The following is a 19,929-nucleotide window of genomic DNA, read 5'->3' as shown; positions in this document are numbered from 1 at the left end:
CGGCACGAACTGGGTGCAGGGGGCTCCTTACCAGCCTCAGCGAGCCACGGGCACGGGGCGCACCCGAAGCCACGCTTCTTGCGGGATTCCCTCGCGTCTCCGCTCCACAAACGACAGGAAGGTCTTCTCTTCTTGGGCGACGGCAAGCTTTGCTCGGAGATCCCACCTGGGAAGTGCAGAGCAATCGCAGGCGCACGCCTCAGCGACCCAGCCAGGCTCTCAGGTAACCAGAGCCAGGCCAAGGGTTCCACCCCGACTCCCCGCCCCGGGGCAAGCCTTGCATCTTCTTGGCCTCTACCTCTTCCCCTCAGGTGTGACAAGAAGGCGTGTGTGACAGCACAAGCGCAGGAAGGCGCGCAGGCGGGCGCGTGTGCGTGTCTTCGGGTGCGCGGGGCCCGAGCCCCTGAAGAAGCACGTCTTCCGCACACATCCCTGGCCTCAGGCCCTGCCGCGAGACCAAGAGCTCGCGCTGGCGGCTTTGACCTCGACTCGCCCGGCGGCTCACCTCTGCCCTTTCGGCCTGCTGAAATAGGCCGCAGGCTCCCTCTCTCACAGCCCCTGCCTCTGAACACCGGAACACGACACTCCAGCAGGTTCACCCTCCGCCCGACCGTGGGCGCCCGCTGTCCCCGCACGCCGTGCCACGCGAACCGCGCCCGACGGAAACGCGCCGACCACTGCTGGACCTGAACCACGTAAAGCGCCTACACCACTCGAAGGCTGGCGCCGCTGGGACACGGGCTAGAGGGCAGAAGCAGCAGCCCCTCCTGATCTCCAGTGGCCACGCCACCGGGGGACCGGGGGCCAGGCGCCTCTTCCTGCTGACTGAGGCTACACCCACGCCCTCAGCGGTGCCAGCGGCAGGGGAAGTGCCAGGAAGAGGTGGTCTGTGGCCACCACGACCCACGCTAAGACCCGACTGAACCTGGAGCCCACTCCCGTCCAGGGACCTGGCGTTACCACAGCGGGCCCGCTTTCTGGACCCCGGCCTTCCAGGACTCCTTCCCACCCACGCGCTGCCTGGCCCACCTCAGGCCTGCGAGGCAAGTCCCCCAAGCAGGACCTCAAACCCTACACACACGTGGCGGCCAGGGAGCCCCGGGGAGGACGGCCACGAGGGAATCTCGACTGTGCGTACGGGACTCGACCCGTCACGTTCAACGTCTGGACCCTCCCTCGGCACCTGTAACACCACAAACGACCTCACACGGCCCCAAGGATGGCTCTGTCCACGAAGGCAAGAGGAGGCACGGAACGAGCACACACACACCCCGCCCCCGCCACCCATGGAGAGGCGGACGTTTTCCAAGGCGGACGTCTGTGCGCGGCAGGGCAGCTCGGGTCACGGCACCCGCCGTCTCCGCCAGGCCCACAGGCTTCCACGAAGAAACCTAAAGCCCTGCGACGAGGCATGAGGCGAACCGCGCCAGGAAAATCGGACCGTGCTGGAGGAACGCTTTCTCCTCGGAGACCCCGCGCCTGAGACGGCGGAGGATCCAAGGCCACGGTCGCCCAAGCAATCGATGAGCAGCGGCGGCCGGCCGGCCGGCAGTCACGTGCCGGGCCCCTCTTCAAGGAACCGTGGAGAGAACCGCAGAGCGCCACCGCTCTGGAACAAGGCCCGCCATCTGCCACAAAGGTCACCGACCACAGTGCACACCCCCGGGCCTTCAAGCCTCCAGCCTTCCCCGGCACGCACCAATCGCCAGCCCCGTCAGAGCCAGGGCACGTTCCCGACAAGCCGCTGCCAGCGCTCGGAACACAACGAGGCAGCACGTCCCACGGAAGCCCACGGCATCACACTGTGACCTGTCCTCTCCGTGCTCTTCTTCCCCCCCAGCTCCCCACGACCAGGCCATCAGCCACCACAGTGTCTTGACCTGAGTGCCAGGCCCACAGCCCGGTCCCCGTTTGGGCACCTTGGCGTGGACTGGGCGAGCCGGAGAACTAGAGGAGCCCCAAGCTGCAGCACCAAAGTCTCACCCCTCCGGCGGCGCCCCAAACCGCGAGGGGTGCTCCAACTGCCTCACCAAGCCAAAAGGCAAGAACAGCTGACGGCCGCCCGCCTGGCCCGGGGCTCTCATCAGAAACCACGCGACCTTCCACTGCTTACTGCTCAGCTCTGAGACGCAGACCCCCGGGGCCTTCGTCCCCAGCGGGAACCAGGCCCACACAGCCACAAGGCCCCGAGCTCACGGGGCCTGTGCCAGCGCCACACTCTCCGACTTCCCAACCTAGGATGCGAGCTGCCAGCCACGGCCCTCAGCCACAGGCCGTTCAACCAAGCACCGCCGACTGACGGACACCCCCCTCACGCGGTGAGAGGAAGGACCCCCAGATGCCACGGCTCCCAAATGCGGACGCCCGGCGTGGTGCCCGTGCCCGTCCCAGTGCGCTCAAGGGGAAGCGGTCCCTCACTCCTGCCATGCCTGGGGAAGACAACGTGCCGGACCTCAGTTTCGATGAGAACGACGGTAGTGAGTTCTCACTCATTTTGTTCAGATTTTCCAAGGAATGCATATGAGGGAGTCATCATCGATCCGAGCACGTTCTGCCAACCTGGACAAACTAACCAGGCAGGCTGGGGGGCTCCGCAGCGGGCGAGCCGATCGCCTCATGGGCGCCAGCGGCCTGGAGAATCCAGAGCCGAGCCCCGCCGGAGCAGGGGCAACAGTCAGTCCGCCCTCAGAGCACGACGCCGCGGGCCCCCGGGCACACGCGCCCAAGAAGCCTCTGAGGCAGGTCTAGCGAAGCCCTCAGGGCGAGAGGCCGAACTTGGGACAAAGCAATGCTGACCGTCCTGGGCCGTCCGAGGGCGTGGTGCGCATCCCGGGCCACACTTCCGCCGCGACTGCCTCGCACCTGCGCTCGTCACGGGACACGAAGGGTCTTCTTCTGTCGGTGGGCGGCAGCGAGCTTTGCACGGCACTTCCACCTGAGGAGTGTAGAGAAAGCACACGCATGCTTCAGAAACGTGCCCAGCTGGTCAGAAGACAGGATCCGTGCCACAGTTCCCCCCGCGGCACCCTTGCATCTGCTTGCCCTGTACCTCTATCCCTTCGGGATGACCGAAGGCGCGTGTGATATCCCGAGTGTAGGCAGATGCGCAGGCCTGTGCACGTGTCTGTGTGTGGGTGTGTGTGTGTGTGTGTGTGTGTGTTTGCGCGCGCGCGCGTGCCTGCGGGCTTCCGTGTGCGGTGGCCTCAGCACCCGGGAAAGCACGCCGTCCTCACAGATGCCTGACCTCGTGCCCTGCCACCCCACGCGGAAGCCCGGTGACTTCCCAAGGAAGGACGCCAACTCGCACCGCTAGAGGCTGCTGCAATCGGCCCCGGACTCCCTCTCTGAGCGCCACTCCTTCTGAGCAAAGGACACGGACCATCCACCTACACCCTCACGCTGACCGTGGATGTGAGGTCAACGTGGCCAGCGTGTCCCCGCGAGCTGGGCCGGGGGGAACGGCACTTGATGGTAATGCTACCTGGCTACCGCCAGGACAACAGGGCTGACACGAGAGCCGGCACCACTCGCCCACGGGCGGCGCAACAGAAGCAGCCCGTCTGAACCTCCAGGGGCCCGACGCCTTCAGGCCGCACTCCGGTCTGGGCTATCTAAGCCAAGACGCCCTGGGCGGGCCAGCAGGGAACCCCGCTGCAACGGCTGGTCACAGCCACCGAGACCCGGGGCAAGACCCGTCTCAGACCACAGCCAATTCCCACGCAGCGACGCGGCATTTCCACCGCCTGCGGGTTGCGGGGCGCTGGCCTTCGAGGAAACGTTCAACCCCGCGGCTCCCTGCTCCAAAGGGGAAGCCCCCTCACGCCTGCACAGCAAGTCCCCCAAGGTGTAGCCTCCAACACCTCGCGCGCCAGGCGGGCAGGGAGCCTCCCGGACGACAGCCGTCAAGGCATTATGACTTTGCCTAAGTCGACCGCGTCGCACTCGACCTATGACCCCCTCCTTCGGCCCCAGAACACCACAGACGACCTCACAGAGCACAAACGCTGCCTCCTCCTGGAAGACAAGGCAAAGAATGAAACTAGGACACCGCTCCCACACAAGGAGACGTGCTCCTCCTCCACGCTGGACGTGCGTCCGGGGCAGGGCGCCCAGGATCGCAGCACCCTCGGGTCGCTGCCACGCCCGCAGGCTTCCGCACACCGCTCTTAACCACCCCTCGCGCACGCCCCCCCACCCCCCCCGACGCCCCACACCGCCACCTGGCCCCGCTCCCCGGCACGCCCAGGACCACAGGAGCCCCCCGGGCCAGGAAGAGCGAACCTTCCTGCAGCAACGCCTTCACCTGGCAAGCGCCGGACCCGAGGGGGCGCAGGGTCAAAGAGATTGTCCGCCTCAGCAATCCGGAGCAGACGGGGCCGGTGGCCAGTCGCGGGCCTGTGGGTCTCTTCAAGGCGCTAGGACGACAAACACTGGGGGCCGAACCTCCCGGGGGCGCGACGCCGTCTACCGCACAGGTCATCTACCGCAGCCGAGCCTTCCCTGGCAGGCAACAACCGGCAGCCCCCTTGGGACCCAACGCCACCCCTGGCAAGACCGCGACGGCGGTCGCAACCCAACAAGAGGGTACATCCTGTGCAAGCCCGTGGAACCGCACTACGGCCGCTCCCCTCCGCTCCCTTTCCTTCCTGCCCGCCCTGTCAGCCACCACACTGCCTGGACGTCAGCGCCAGGGCCACCTTTGGCCAGCTGTGTGTGGCCCGGGTGAGCAGGTGACACACAGGAGCTGCCAGCTGCAGCGCTGCGGCCTAGGGCCGCTGCCCCCGCCGCCAAAACCACGGGCCCATCACACCTCCTCACCAAGCCAGAAGGCAACCACAGGCGCTGCGGCTTGCCCGGCCCAAACCGAGGCTCCGAACGGAGCCCAGGGAAGACTCGGCTGTTCGGCCTCCAGACACGGACCGCCACCCCACCCGCCACGCCCCCCGGGGCAACGGCTCAGGCCAGAACCGGGCCAGCGCGTACTCAGCGCCAACCACGGGCCGGGCCCATGCCAACGCCACACTCTCCGACTCTAAAGACGCCCATGCGACCCGGGCGCCGCGCCAGCAGAGGCCGGCCATTCAAGCAAGTCCCTCCGAGTCGCAAACGTCCAGCTCATGCGGTCACGCTCCCGGTGCAAACACGGCAGACGCCCACACGCTGAGGCCCTGGGCGGGCTCTGCGCGAGTGTCATCAACCAGAAGCTGTCCCTCACTCCTCTCACCCCCGGAGAAGACCAGGTGCTGGACCTCAGTCTCGGCGAGAACGACGGTAGTGAGTTCTCACTCATTTTGTTCAGATTTCCAAGGAATGCATTTGAGGGAGTCATCATCGATCCGAGCACCTTCGGGGCAGCTGGCGGGGCTCGGCGGGTGAGCCCATCACCTCAGGGTCGGCCAGCGGCCCGGAGAATCCCGAGCCAAGCCCCTGAGCAAGGGCCACTGTCGACCCACCCTCAGAGCGCCAGCTCCGCACGCCCCCGGGGACCCGCGGGCTAGAAGCCTCTCAGCGCGGTCTGGGACTCCCAGGGCCAACGGCACGAACTGGGTGCAGGGGGCTCCTTACCAGCCTCAGCGAGCCACGGGCACGGGGCGCACCCGAAGCCACGCTTCTTGCGGGATTCCCTCGCGTCTCCGCTCCACAAACGACAGGAAGGTCTTCTCTTCTTGGGCGACGGCAAGCTTTGCTCGGAGATCCCACCTGGGAAGTGCAGAGCAATCGCAGGCGCACGCCTCAGCGACCCAGCCAGGCTCTCAGGTAACCAGAGCCAGGCCAAGGGTTCCACCCCGACTCCCCGCCCCGGGGCAAGCCTTGCATCTTCTTGGCCTCTACCTCTTCCCCTCAGGTGTGACAAGAAGGCGTGTGTGACAGCACAAGCGCAGGAAGGCGCGCAGGCGGGCGCGTGTGCGTGTCTTCGGGTGCGCGGGGCCCGAGCCCCTGAAGAAGCACGTCTTCCGCACACATCCCTGGCCTCAGGCCCTGCCGCGAGACCAAGAGCTCGCGCTGGCGGCTTTGACCTCGACTCGCCCGGCGGCTCACCTCTGCCCTTTCGGCCTGCTGAAATAGGCCGCAGGCTCCCTCTCTCACAGCCCCTGCCTCTGAACACCGGAACACGACACTCCAGCAGGTTCACCCTCCGCCCGACCGTGGGCGCCCGCTGTCCCCGCACGCCGTGCCACGCGAACCGCGCCCGACGGAAACGCGCCGACCACTGCTGGACCTGAACCACGTAAAGCGCCTACACCACTCGAAGGCTGGCGCCGCTGGGACACGGGCTAGAGGGCAGAAGCAGCAGCCCCTCCTGATCTCCAGTGGCCACGCCACCGGGGGACCGGGGGCCAGGCGCCTCTTCCTGCTGACTGAGGCTACACCCACGCCCTCAGCGGTGCCAGCGGCAGGGGAAGTGCCAGGAAGAGGTGGTCTGTGGCCACCACGACCCACGCTAAGACCCGACTGAACCTGGAGCCCACTCCCGTCCAGGGACCTGGCGTTACCACAGCGGGCCCGCTTTCTGGACCCCGGCCTTCCAGGACTCCTTCCCACCCACGCGCTGCCTGGCCCACCTCAGGCCTGCGAGGCAAGTCCCCCAAGCAGGACCTCAAACCCTACACACACGTGGCGGCCAGGGAGCCCCGGGGAGGACGGCCACGAGGGAATCTCGACTGTGCGTACGGGACTCGACCCGTCACGTTCAACGTCTGGACCCTCCCTCGGCACCTGTAACACCACAAACGACCTCACACGGCCCCAAGGATGGCTCTGTCCACGAAGGCAAGAGGAGGCACGGAACGAGCACACACACACCCCGCCCCCGCCACCCATGGAGAGGCGGACGTTTTCCAAGGCGGACGTCTGTGCGCGGCAGGGCAGCTCGGGTCACGGCACCCGCCGTCTCCGCCAGGCCCACAGGCTTCCACGAAGAAACCTAAAGCCCTGCGACGAGGCATGAGGCGAACCGCGCCAGGAAAATCGGACCGTGCTGGAGGAACGCTTTCTCCTCGGAGACCCCGCGCCTGAGACGGCGGAGGATCCAAGGCCACGGTCGCCCAAGCAATCGATGAGCAGCGGCGGCCGGCCGGCCGGCAGTCACGTGCCGGGCCCCTCTTCAAGGAACCGTGGAGAGAACCGGAGAGCGCCACCGCTCTGGAACAAGCCCCGCCATCTGCCACAAAGGTCACCGACCACAGTGCACACCCCCGGGCCTTCAAGCCTCCAGCCTTCCCCGGCACGCACCAATCGCCAGCCCCGTCAGAGCCAGGGCACGTTCCCGACAAGCCGCTGCCAGCGCTCGGAACACAACGAGGCAGCACGTCCCACGGAAGCCCACGGCATCACACTGTGACCTGTCCTCTCCGTGCTCTTCTTCCCCCCCAGCTCCCCACGACCAGGCCATCAGCCACCACAGTGTCTTGACCTGAGTGCCAGGCCCACAGCCCGGTCCCCGTTTGGGCACCTTGGCGTGGACTGGGCGAGCCGGAGAACTAGAGGAGCCCCAAGCTGCAGCACCAAAGTCTCACCCCTCCGGCGGCGCCCCAAACCGCGAGGGGTGCTCCAACTGCCTCACCAAGCCAAAAGGCAAGAACAGCTGACGGCCGCCCGCCTGGCCCGGGGCTCTCATCAGAAACCACGCGACCTTCCACTGCTTACTGCTCAGCTCTGAGACGCAGACCCCCGGGGCCTTCGTCCCCAGCGGGAACCAGGCCCACACAGCCACAAGGCCCCGAGCTCACGGGGCCTGTGCCAGCGCCACACTCTCCGACTTCCCAACCTAGGATGCGAGCTGCCAGCCACGGCCCTCAGCCACAGGCCGTTCAACCAAGCACCGCCGACTGACGGACACCCCCCTCACGCGGTGAGAGGAAGGACCCCCAGATGCCACGGCTCCCAAATGCGGACGCCCGGCGTGGTGCCCGTGCCCGTCCCAGTGCGCTCAAGGGGAAGCGGTCCCTCACTCCTGCCATGCCTGGGGAAGACAACGTGCCGGACCTCAGTTTCGATGAGAACGACGGTAGTGAGTTCTCACTCATTTTGTTCAGATTTTCCAAGGAATGCATATGAGGGAGTCATCATCGATCCGAGCACGTTCTGCCAACCTGGACAAACTAACCAGGCAGGCTGGGGGGCTCCGCAGCGGGCGAGCCGATCGCCTCATGGGCGCCAGCGGCCTGGAGAATCCAGAGCCGAGCCCCGCCGGAGCAGGGGCAACAGTCAGTCCGCCCTCAGAGCACGACGCCGCGGGCCCCCGGGCACATGCGCCCAAGAAGCCTCTGAGGCAGGTCTAGCGAAGCCCTCAGGGCGAGAGGCCGAACTTGGGACAAAGCAATGCTGACCGTCCTGGGCTGTCCGAGGGCGTGGTGCGCATCCCGGGCCACACTTCCGCCGCGACTGCCTCGCACCTGCGCTCGTCACGGGACACGAAGGGTCTTCTTCTGTCGGTGGGCGGCAGCGAGCTTTGCACGGCACTTCCACCTGAGGAGTGTAGAGAAAGCACACGCATGCTTCAGAAACGTGCCCAGCTGGTCAGAAGACAGGATCCGTGCCACAGTTCCCCCCGCGGCACCCTTGCATCTGCTTGCCCTGTACCTCTATCCCTTCGGGATGACCGAAGGCGCGTGTGATATCCCGAGTGTAGGCAGATGCGCAGGCCTGTGCACGTGTCTGTGTGTGGGTGTGTGTGTGTGTGTGTGTGTGTGTGTTTGCGCGCGCGCGCGTGCCTGCGGGCTTCCGTGTGCGGTGGCCTCAGCACCCGGGAAAGCACGCCGTCCTCACAGATGCCTGACCTCGTGCCCTGCCACCCCACGCGGAAGCCCGGTGACTTCCCAAGGAAGGACGCCAACTCGCACCGCTAGAGGCTGCTGCAATCGGCCCCGGACTCCCTCTCTGAGCGCCACTCCTTCTGAGCAAAGGACACGGACCATCCACCTACACCCTCACGCTGACCGTGGATGTGAGGTCAACGTGGCCAGCGTGTCCCCGCGAGCTGGGCCGGGGGGAACGGCACTTGATGGTAATGCTACCTGGCTACCGCCAGGACAACAGGGCTGACACGAGAGCCGGCACCACTCGCCCACGGGCGGCGCAACAGAAGCAGCCCGTCTGAACCTCCAGGGGCCCGACGCCTTCAGGCCGCACTCCGGTCTGGGCTATCTAAGCCAAGACGCCCTGGGCGGGCCAGCAGGGAACCCCGCTGCAACGGCTGGTCACAGCCACCGAGACCCGGGGCAAGACCCGTCTCAGACCACAGCCAATTCCCACGCAGCGACGCGGCATTTCCACCGCCTGCGGGTTGCGGGGCGCTGGCCTTCGAGGAAACGTTCAACCCCGCGGCTCCCTGCTCCAAAGGGGAAGCCCCCTCACGCCTGCACAGCAAGTCCCCCAAGGTGTAGCCTCCAACACCTCGCGCGCCAGGCGGGCAGGGAGCCTCCCGGACGACAGCCGTCAAGGCATTATGACTTTGCCTAAGTCGACCGCGTCGCACTCGACCTATGATCCCCTCCTTCGGCCCCAGAACACCACAGACGACCTCACAGAGCACAAACGCTGCCTCCTCCTGGAAGACAAGGCAAAGAATGAAACTAGGACACCGCTCCCACACAAGGAGACGTGCTCCTCCTCCACGCTGGACGTGCGTCCGGGGCAGGGCGCCCAGGATCGCAGCACCCTCGGGTCGCTGCCACGCCCGCAGGCTTCCGCACACCGCTCTTAACCACCCCTCGCGCACGCCCCCCCACCCCCCCGACGCCCCACACCGCCACCTGGCCCCGCTCCCCGGCACGCCCAGGACCACAGGAGCCCCCCGGGCCAGGAAGAGCGAACCTTCCTGCAGCAACGCCTTCACCTGGCAAGCGCCGGACCCGAGGGGGCGCAGGGTCAAAGAGATTGTCCGCCTCAGCAATCCGGAGCAGACGGGGCCGGTGGCCAGTCGCGGGCCTGTGGGTCTCTTCAAGGCGCTAGGACGACAAACACTGGGGGCCGAACCTCCCGGGGGCGCGACGCCGTCTACCGCACAGGTCATCTACCGCAGCCGAGCCTTCCCTGGCAGGCAACAACCGGCAGCCCCCTTGGGACCCAACGCCACCCCTGGCAAGACCGCGACGGCGGTCGCAACCCAACAAGAGGGTACATCCTGTGCAAGCCCGTGGAACCGCACTACGGCCGCTCCCCTCCGCTCCCTTTCCTTCCTGCCCGCCCTGTCAGCCACCACACTGCCTGGACGTCAGCGCCAGGGCCACCTTTGGCCAGCTGTGTGTGGCCCGGGTGAGCAGGTGACACACAGGAGCTGCCAGCTGCAGCGCTGCGGCCTAGGGCCGCTGCCCCCGCCGCCAAAACCACGGGCCCATCACACCTCCTCACCAAGCCAGAAGGCAACCACAGGCGCTGCGGCTTGCCCGGCCCAAACCGAGGCTCCGAACGGAGCCCAGGGAAGACTCGGCTGTTCGGCCTCCAGACACGGACCGCCACCCCACCCGCCACGCCCCCCGGGGCAACGGCTCAGGCCAGAACCGGGCCAGCGCGTACTCAGCGCCAACCACGGGCCGGGCCCATGCCAACGCCACACTCTCCGACTCTAAAGACGCCCATGCGACCCGGGCGCCGCGCCAGCAGAGGCCGGCCATTCAAGCAAGTCCCTCCGAGTCGCAAACGTCCAGCTCATGCGGTCACGCTCCCGGTGCAAACACGGCAGACGCCCACACGCTGAGGCCCTGGGCGGGCTCTGCGCGAGTGTCATCAACCAGAAGCTGTCCCTCACTCCTCTCACCCCCGGAGAAGACCAGGTGCTGGACCTCAGTCTCGGCGAGAAAGACGGTAGTGAGTTCTCACTCATTTTGTTCAGATTTCCAAGGAATGCATTTGAGGGAGTCATCATCGATCCGAGCACCTTCGGGGCAGCTGGCGGGGCTCGGCGGGTGAGCCCATCACCTCAGGGTCGGCCAGCGGCCCGGAGAATCCCGAGCCAAGCCCCTGAGCAAGGGCAACTGTCGACCCACCCTCAGAGCGCCAGCTCCGCACGCCCCCGGGGACCCGCGGGCTAGAAGCCTCTCAGCGCGGTCTGGGACTCCCAGGGCCAACGGCACGAACTGGGTGCAGGGGGCTCCTTACCAGCCTCAGCGAGCCACGGGCACGGGGCGCACCCGAAGCCACGCTTCTTGCGGGATTCCCTCGCGTCTCCGCTCCACAAACGACAGGAAGGTCTTCTCTTCTTGGGCGACGGCAAGCTTTGCTCGGAGATCCCACCTGGGAAGTGCAGAGCAATCGCAGGCGCACGCCTCAGCGACCCAGCCAGGCTCTCAGGTAACCAGAGCCAGGCCAAGGGTTCCACCCCGACTCCCCGCCCCGGGGCAAGCCTTGCATCTTCTTGGCCTCTACCTCTTCCCCTCAGGTGTGACAAGAAGGCGTGTGTGACAGCACAAGCGCAGGAAGGCGCGCAGGCGGGCGCGTGTGCGTGTCTTCGGGTGCGCGGGGCCCGAGCCCCTGAAGAAGCACGTCTTCCGCACACATCCCTGGCCTCAGGCCCTGCCGCGAGACCAAGAGCTCGCGCTGGCGGCTTTGACCTCGACTCGCCCGGCGGCTCACCTCTGCCCTTTCGGCCTGCTGAAATAGGCCGCAGGCTCCCTCTCTCACAGCCCCTGCCTCTGAACACCGGAACACGACACTCCAGCAGGTTCACCCTCCGCCCGACCGTGGGCGCCCGCTGTCCCCGCACGCCGTGCCACGCGAACCGCGCCCGACGGAAACGCGCCGACCACTGCTGGACCTGAACCACGTAAAGCGCCTACACCACTCGAAGGCTGGCGCCGCTGGGACACGGGCTAGAGGGCAGAAGCAGCAGCCCCTCCTGATCTCCAGTGGCCACGCCACCGGGGGACCGGGGGCCAGGCGCCTCTTCCTGCTGACTGAGGCTACACCCACGCCCTCAGCGGTGCCAGCGGCAGGGGAAGTGCCAGGAAGAGGTGGTCTGTGGCCACCACGACCCACGCTAAGACCCGACTGAACCTGGAGCCCACTCCCGTCCAGGGACCTGGCGTTACCACAGCGGGCCCGCTTTCTGGACCCCGGCCTTCCAGGACTCCTTCCCACCCACGCGCTGCCTGGCCCACCTCAGGCCTGCGAGGCAAGTCCCCCAAGCAGGACCTCAAACCCTACACACACGTGGCGGCCAGGGAGCCCCGGGGAGGACGGCCACGAGGGAATCTCGACTGTGCGTACGGGACTCGACCCGTCACGTTCAACGTCTGGACCCTCCCTCGGCACCTGTAACACCACAAACGACCTCACACGGCCCCAAGGATGGCTCTGTCCACGAAGGCAAGAGGAGGCACGGAACGAGCACACACACACCCCGCCCCCGCCACCCATGGAGAGGCGGACGTTTTCCAAGGCGGACGTCTGTGCGCGGCAGGGCAGCTCGGGTCACGGCACCCGCCGTTGCCGCCAGGCCCACAGGCTTCCACGAAGAAACCTAAAGCCCTGCGACGAGGCATGAGGCGAACCGCGCCAGGAAAATCGGACCGTGCTGGAGGAACGCTTTCTCCTCGGAGACCCCGCGCCTGAGACGGCGGAGGATCCAAGGCCACGGTCGCCCAAGCAATCGATGAGCAGCGGCGGCCGGCCGGCCGGCAGTCACGTGCCGGGCCCCTCTTCAAGGAACCGTGGAGAGAACCGGAGAGCGCCACCGCTCTGGAACAAGGCCCGCCATCTGCCACAAAGGTCACCGACCACAGTGCACACCCCCGGGCCTTCAAGCCTCCAGCCTTCCCCGGCACGCACCAATCGCCAGCCCCGTCAGAGCCAGGGCACGTTCCCGACAAGCCGCTGCCAGCGCTCGGAACACAACGAGGCAGCACGTCCCACGGAAGCCCACGGCATCACACTGTGACCTGTCCTCTCCGTGCTCTTCTTCCCCCCCAGCTCCCCACGACCAGGCCATCAGCCACCACAGTGTCTTGACCTGAGTGCCAGGCCCACAGCCCGGTCCCCGTTTGGGCACCTTGGCGTGGACTGGGCGAGCCGGAGAACTAGAGGAGCCCCAAGCTGCAGCACCAAAGTCTCACCCCTCCGGCGGCGCCCCAAACCGCGAGGGGTGCTCCAACTGCCTCACCAAGCCAAAAGGCAAGAACAGCTGACGGCCGCCCGCCTGGCCCGGGGCTCTCATCAGAAACCACGCGACCTTCCACTGCTTACTGCTCAGCTCTGAGACGCAGACCCCCGGGGCCTTCGTCCCCAGCGGGAACCAGGCCCACACAGCCACAAGGCCCCGAGCTCACGGGGCCTGTGCCAGCGCCACACTCTCCGACTTCCCAACCTAGGATGCGAGCTGCCAGCCACGGCCCTCAGCCACAGGCCGTTCAACCAAGCACCGCCGACTGACGGACACCCCCCTCACGCGGTGAGAGGAAGGACCCCCAGATGCCACGGCTCCCAAATGCGGACGCCCGGCGTGGTGCCCGTGCCCGTCCCAGTGCGCTCAAGGGGAAGCGGTCCCTCACTCCTGCCATGCCTGGGGAAGACAACGTGCCGGACCTCAGTTTCGATGAGAACGACGGTAGTGAGTTCTCACTCATTTTGTTCAGATTTTCCAAGGAATGCATATGAGGGAGTCATCATCGATCCGAGCACGTTCTGCCAACCTGGACAAACTAACCAGGCAGGCTGGGGGGCTCCGCAGCGGGCGAGCCGATCGCCTCATGGGCGCCAGCGGCCTGGAGAATCCAGAGCCGAGCCCCGCCGGAGCAGGGGCAACAGTCAGTCCGCCCTCAGAGCACGACGCCGCGGGCCCCCGGGCACATGCGCCCAAGAAGCCTCTGAGGCAGGTCTAGCGAAGCCCTCAGGGCGAGAGGCCGAACTTGGGACAAAGCAATGCTGACCGTCCTGGGCCGTCCGAGGGCGTGGTGCGCATCCCGGGCCACACTTCCGCCGCGACTGCCTCGCACCTGCGCTCGTCACGGGACACGAAGGGTCTTCTTCTGTCGGTGGGCGGCAGCGAGCTTTGCACGGCACTTCCACCTGAGGAGTGTAGAGAAAGCACACGCATGCTTCAGAAACGTGCCCAGCTGGTCAGAAGACAGGATCCGTGCCACAGTTCCCCCCGCGGCACCCTTGCATCTGCTTGCCCTGTACCTCTATCCCTTCGGGATGACCGAAGGCGCGTGTGATATCCCGAGTGTAGGCAGATGCGCAGGCCTGTGCACGTGTCTGTGTGTGGGTGTGTGTGTGTGTGTGTGTGTGTGTGTTTGCGCGCGCGCGCGTGCCTGCGGGCTTCCGTGTGCGGTGGCCTCAGCACCCGGGAAAGCACGCCGTCCTCACAGATGCCTGACCTCGTGCCCTGCCACCCCACGCGGAAGCCCGGTGACTTCCCAAGGAAGGACGCCAACTCGCACCGCTAGAGGCTGCTGCAATCGGCCCCGGACTCCCTCTCTGAGCGCCACTCCTTCTGAGCAAAGGACACGGACCATCCACCTACACCCTCACGCTGACCGTGGATGTGAGGTCAACGTGGCCAGCGTGTCCCCGCGAGCTGGGCCGGGGGGAACGGCACTTGATGGTAATGCTACCTGGCTACCGCCAGGACAACAGGGCTGACACGAGAGCCGGCACCACTCGCCCACGGGCGGCGCAACAGAAGCAGCCCGTCTGAACCTCCAGGGGCCCGACGCCTTCAGGCCGCACTCCGGTCTGGGCTATCTAAGCCAAGACGCCCTGGGCGGGCCAGCAGGGAACCCCGCTGCAACGGCTGGTCACAGCCACCGAGACCCGGGGCAAGACCCGTCTCAGACCACAGCCAATTCCCACGCAGCGACGCGGCATTTCCACCGCCTGCGGGTTGCGGGGCGCTGGCCTTCGAGGAAACGTTCAACCCCGCGGCTCCCTGCTCCAAAGGGGAAGCCCCCTCACGCCTGCACAGCAAGTCCCCCAAGGTGTAGCCTCCAACACCTCGCGCGCCAGGCGGGCAGGGAGCCTCCCGGACGACAGCCGTCAAGGCATTATGACTTTGCCTAAGTCGACCGCGTCGCACTCGACCTATGACCCCCTCCTTCGGCCCCAGAACACCACAGACGACCTCACAGAGCACAAACGCTGCCTCCTCCTGGAAGACAAGGCAAAGAATGAAACTAGGACACCGCTCCCACACAAGGAGACGTGCTCCTCCTCCACGCTGGACGTGCGTCCGGGGCAGGGCGCCCAGGATCGCAGCACCCTCGGGTCGCTGCCACGCCCGCAGGCTTCCGCACACCGCTCTTAACCACCCCTCGCGCACGCCCCCCCACCCCCCCCCCGACGCCCCACACCGCCACCTGGCCCCGCTCCCCGGCACGCCCGGGACCACAGGAGCCCCCCGGGCCAGGAAGAGCGAACCTTCCTGCAGCAACGCCTTCACCTGGCAAGCGCCGGACCCGAGGGGGCGCAGGGTCAAAGAGATTGTCCGCCTCAGCAATCCGGAGCAGACGGGGCCGGTGGCCAGTCGCGGGCCTGTGGGTCTCTTCAAGGCGCTAGGACGACAAACACTGGGGGCCGAACCTCCCGGGGGCGCGACGCCGTCTACCGCACAGGTCATCTACCGCAGCCGAGCCTTCCCTGGCAGGCAACAACCGGCAGCCCCCTTGGGACCCAACGCCACCCCTGGCAAGACCGCGACGGCGGTCGCAACCCAACAAGAGGGTACATCCTGTGCAAGCCCGTGGAACCGCACTACGGCCGCTCCCCTCCGCTCCCTTTCCTTCCTGCCCGCCCTGTCAGCCACCACACTGCCTGGACGTCAGCGCCAGGGCCACCTTTGGCCAGCTGTGTGTGGCCCGGGTGAGCAGGTGACACACAGGAGCTGCCAGCTGCAGCGCTGCGGCCTAGGGCCGCTGCCCCCGCCGCCAAAACCACGGGCCCATCACACCTCCTCACCAAGCCAGAAGGCAACCACAGGCGCTGCGGCTTGCCCGGCCCAAACCGAGGCTCCGAACGGAGCCCAGGGAAGACTCGGCTGTTCGGCCTCCAGACACGGACCGCCACCCCACCCGCCACGCCCCCCGGGGCAACGGCTCAGGCCAGAACCGGGCCAGCGCGTACTCAGCGCCAACCACGGGCCGGGCCCATGCCAACGCCACACTCTCCGACTCTAAAGACGCCCATGCGACCCGGGCGCCGCGCCAGCAGAGGCCGGCCATTCAAGCAAGTCCCTCCGAGTCGCAAACGTCCAGCTCATGCGGTCACGCTCCCGGTGCAAACACGGCAGACGCCCACACGCTGAGGCCCTGGGCGGGCTCTGCGCGAGTGTCATCAACCAGAAGCTGTCCCTCACTCCTCTCACCCCCGGAGAAGACCAGGTGCTGGACCTCAGTCTCGGCGAGAACGACGGTAGTGAGTTCTCACTCATTTTGTTCAGATTTCCAAGGAATGCATTTGAGGGAGTCATCATCGATCCGAGCACCTTCGGGGCAGCTGGCGGGGCTCGGCGGGTGAGCCCATCACCTCAGGGTCGGCCAGCGGCCCGGAGAATCCCGAGCCAAGCCCCTGAGCAAGGGCCACTGTCGACCCACCCTCAGAGCGCCAGCTCCGCACGCCCCCGGGGACCCGCGGGCTAGAAGCCTCTCAGCGCGGTCTGGGACTCCCAGGGCCAACGGCACGAACTGGGTGCAGGGGGCTCCTTACCAGCCTCAGCGAGCCACGGGCACGGGGCGCACCCGAAGCCACGCTTCTTGCGGGATTCCCTCGCGTCTCCGCTCCACAAACGACAGGAAGGTCTTCTCTTCTTGGGCGACGGCAAGCTTTGCTCGGAGATCCCACCTGGGAAGTGCAGAGCAATCGCAGGCGCACGCCTCAGCGACCCAGCCAGGCTCTCAGGTAACCAGAGCCAGGCCAAGGGTTCCACCCCGACTCCCCGCCCCGGGGCAAGCCTTGCATCTTCTTGGCCTCTACCTCTTCCCCTCAGGTGTGACAAGAAGGCGTGTGTGACAGCACAAGCGCAGGAAGGCGCGCAGGCGGGCGCGTGTGCGTGTCTTCGGGTGCGCGGGGCCCGAGCCCCTGAAGAAGCACGTCTTCCGCACACATCCCTGGCCTCAGGCCCTGCCGCGAGACCAAGAGCTCGCGCTGGCGGCTTTGACCTCGACTCGCCCGGCGGCTCACCTCTGCCCTTTCGGCCTGCTGAAATAGGCCGCAGGCTCCCTCTCTCACAGCCCCTGCCTCTGAACACCGGAACACGACACTCCAGCAGGTTCACCCTCCGCCCGACCGTGGGCGCCCGCTGTCCCCGCACGCCGTGCCACGCGAACCGCGCCCGACGGAAACGCGCCGACCACTGCTGGACCTGAACCACGTAAAGCGCCTACACCACTCGAAGGCTGGCGCCGCTGGGACACGGGCTAGAGGGCAGAAGCAGCAGCCCCTCCTGATCTCCAGTGGCCACGCCACCGGGGGACCGGGGGCCAGGCGCCTCTTCCTGCTGACTGAGGCTACACCCACGCCCTCAGCGGTGCCAGCGGCAGGGGAAGTGCCAGGAAGAGGTGGTCTGTGGCCACCACGACCCACGCTAAGACCCGACTGAACCTGGAGCCCACTCCCGTCCAGGGACCTGGCGTTACCACAGCGGGCCCGCTTTCTGGACCCCGGCCTTCCAGGACTCCTTCCCACCCACGCGCTGCCTGGCCCACCTCAGGCCTGCGAGGCAAGTCCCCCAAGCAGGACCTCAAACCCTACACACACGTGGCGGCCAGGGAGCCCCGGGGAGGACGGCCACGAGGGAATCTCGACTGTGCGTACGGGACTCGACCCGTCACGTTCAACGTCTGGACCCTCCCTCGGCACCTGTAACACCACAAACGACCTCACACGGCCCCAAGGATGGCTCTGTCCACGAAGGCAAGAGGAGGCACGGAACGAGCACACACACACCCCGCCCCCGCCACCCATGGAGAGGCGGACGTTTTCCAAGGCGGACGTCTGTGCGCGGCAGGGCAGCTCGGGTCACGGCACCCGCCGTCTCCGCCAGGCCCACAGGCTTCCACGAAGAAACCTAAAGCCCTGCGACGAGGCATGAGGCGAACCGCGCCAGGAAAATCGGACCGTGCTGGAGGAACGCTTTCTCCTCGGAGACCCCGCGCCTGAGACGGCGGAGGATCCAAGGCCACGGTCGCCCAAGCAATCGATGAGCAGCGGCGGCCGGCCGGCCGGCAGTCACGTGCCGGGCCCCTCTTCAAGGAACCGTGGAGAGAACCGGAGAGCGCCACCGCTCTGGAACAAGGCCCGCCATCTGCCACAAAGGTCACCGACCACAGTGCACACCCCCGGGCCTTCAAGCCTCCAGCCTTCCCCGGCACGCACCAATCGCCAGCCCCGTCAGAGCCAGGGCACGTTCCCGACAAGCCGCTGCCAGCGCTCGGAACACAACGAGGCAGCACGTCCCACGGAAGCCCACGGCATCACACTGTGACCTGTCCTCTCCGTGCTCTTCTTCCCCCCCAGCCCCCCACGACCAGGCCATCAGCCACCACAGTGTCTTGACCTGAGTGCCAGGCCCACAGCCCGGTCCCCGTTTGGGCACCTTGGCGTGGACTGGGCGAGCCGGAGAACTAGAGGAGCCCCAAGCTGCAGCACCAAAGTCTCACCCCTCCGGCGGCGCCCCAAACCGCGAGGGGTGCTCCAACTGCCTCACCAAGCCAAAAGGCAAGAACAGCTGACGGCCGCCCGCCTGGCCCGGGGCTCTCATCAGAAACCACGCGACCTTCCACTGCTTACTGCTCAGCTCTGAGACGCAGACCCCCGGGGCCTTCGTCCCCAGCGGGAACCAGGCCCACACAGCCACAAGGCCCCGAGCTCACGGGGCCTGTGCCAGCGCCACACTCTCCGACTTCCCAACCTAGGATGCGAGCTGCCAGCCACGGCCCTCAGCCACAGGCCGTTCAACCAAGCACCGCCGACTGACGGACACCCCCCTCACGCGGTGAGAGGAAGGACCCCCAGATGCCACGGCTCCCAAATGCGGACGCCCGGCGTGGTGCCCGTGCCCGTCCCAGTGCGCTCAAGGGGAAGCGGTCCCTCACTCCTGCCATGCCTGGGGAAGACAACGTGCCGGACCTCAGTTTCGATGAGAACGACGGTAGTGAGTTCTCACTCATTTTGTTCAGATTTTCCAAGGAATGCATATGAGGGAGTCATCATCGATCCGAGCACGTTCTGCCAACCTGGACAAACTAACCAGGCAGGCTGGGGGGCTCCGCAGCGGGCGAGCCGATCGCCTCATGGGCGCCAGCGGCCTGGAGAATCCAGAGCCGAGCCCCGGAGCAGGGGCAACAGTCAGTCCGCCCTCAGAGCACGACGCCGCGGGCCCCCGGGCACACGTGCACAAGAAGCTTCCCAGGCCTTTCTACCAAACCCTACCTAGATATATGCTGAACTTTGGACAAAGCAGTGCTGACCATCCTGAGCCATCCGTTGGTGGGGTGCACATCCCTGGCCACACTTCCGCCACGATTCCTTTGTAGTTGTGTTCATCAAACGACAGGAAGTTGTTCTCTTGGTTCTTGGCAGTGACCTTTGATGGCAGTTCCACCTGAAGAATGTAGGGAATTTTCATGGATTCATCAGAAATATACCTAGGCCATGCTTTATAATTTTAATTCAACATGTTCTCTTTTCTCCATCAGTATCTTATGTGCATTTGTCCTTTTTCATAATTTGTGTTTCTTTTCCAACCTTACAAGAATAGCACACACTCACATCCACCAATTTTGTATTTCCTTCACCCATAAACTTTGTTTCGTTCTCTTTTAAGAGAAATTCAATCACATAGTTAATGTTTCACAGGATTATCTTCTTGCCTGGAACACAAGATCACTGTGAAATAGTCTCAAATATCATGTGATCATGCATTCCAGTAATCTTTAGGGAGCACATCCACAAACTTTTTATTGTCATCAATCACATATGCTTCAACATATTATCCAT

General features: G+C 66.1%; 1 protein-coding gene and 7 non-coding genes across 9 annotated transcripts; all 8 read right to left on the bottom strand.

Moving 5' to 3' along the window:
- Positions 1-31: 31 nt before the first annotated feature.
- On the bottom strand, positions 32-15,688 carry LOC138924307 (uncharacterized). 2 transcript variants are annotated; one of them, XR_011439276.1, is made up of 6 exons: positions 13,866-14,911; positions 11,101-11,235; positions 8,331-8,469; positions 5,566-5,700; positions 2,797-2,935; positions 32-166 (listed from the first exon to the last, which is right to left on the bottom strand). XR_011439276.1 is itself a non-coding variant. In XM_070268479.1 (6 exons), the coding sequence occupies exons 1-5, from the start codon at positions 15,551-15,553 to the stop codon at positions 5,571-5,573; spliced, it is 720 nt and encodes a 239-aa protein (XP_070124580.1). In that variant the 5' UTR covers positions 15,554-15,688; the 3' UTR covers positions 2,436-2,935; positions 5,566-5,570. The 2 variants fall into 2 exon arrangements, 1 of the variants encoding a protein (XP_070124580.1); XM_070268479.1 differs by lacking the exon at positions 32-166 and adding an exon at positions 15,377-15,688 and having other exon boundaries at positions 2,436-2,935; positions 13,866-14,004.
- On the bottom strand, positions 2,449-2,542 carry LOC138919369 (small nucleolar RNA SNORD116). Its single transcript, XR_011429528.1, has one exon. It is a non-coding gene; the product is annotated as a small nucleolar RNA SNORD116 (small nucleolar RNA).
- Positions 5,246-5,338, bottom strand: LOC138919408 (small nucleolar RNA SNORD116). The gene has a single exon (XR_011429574.1). It is a non-coding gene; the product is annotated as a small nucleolar RNA SNORD116 (small nucleolar RNA).
- LOC138919365 (small nucleolar RNA SNORD116) lies at positions 7,983-8,076 on the bottom strand. Its single transcript, XR_011429524.1, has one exon. It is a non-coding gene; the product is annotated as a small nucleolar RNA SNORD116 (small nucleolar RNA).
- On the bottom strand, positions 10,781-10,873 carry LOC111769711 (small nucleolar RNA SNORD116). The gene has a single exon (XR_002802514.2). It is a non-coding gene; the product is annotated as a small nucleolar RNA SNORD116 (small nucleolar RNA).
- On the bottom strand, positions 13,518-13,611 carry LOC111769700 (small nucleolar RNA SNORD116). The gene has a single exon (XR_002802494.1). It is a non-coding gene; the product is annotated as a small nucleolar RNA SNORD116 (small nucleolar RNA).
- Positions 15,689-16,318: 630 nt separating the features above from the next.
- Positions 16,319-16,411, bottom strand: LOC111769707 (small nucleolar RNA SNORD116). The gene has a single exon (XR_002802510.1). It is a non-coding gene; the product is annotated as a small nucleolar RNA SNORD116 (small nucleolar RNA).
- Positions 16,412-19,055: 2,644 nt separating this feature from the next.
- On the bottom strand, positions 19,056-19,149 carry LOC111769699 (small nucleolar RNA SNORD116). The gene has a single exon (XR_002802493.1). It is a non-coding gene; the product is annotated as a small nucleolar RNA SNORD116 (small nucleolar RNA).
- Between the last annotated feature and the right edge of the window lie 780 nt (positions 19,150-19,929).

This window comes from Equus caballus, chromosome 1 (assembly GCF_041296265.1).
Source record: "Equus caballus isolate H_3958 breed thoroughbred chromosome 1, TB-T2T, whole genome shotgun sequence".
NCBI classification, from domain to species: domain Eukaryota; kingdom Metazoa; phylum Chordata; class Mammalia; order Perissodactyla; family Equidae; genus Equus; species Equus caballus.
The sequence above is the reverse complement of the archived record's forward strand: the minus strand, read 5'-3'. Positions and strand labels throughout refer to the sequence as shown.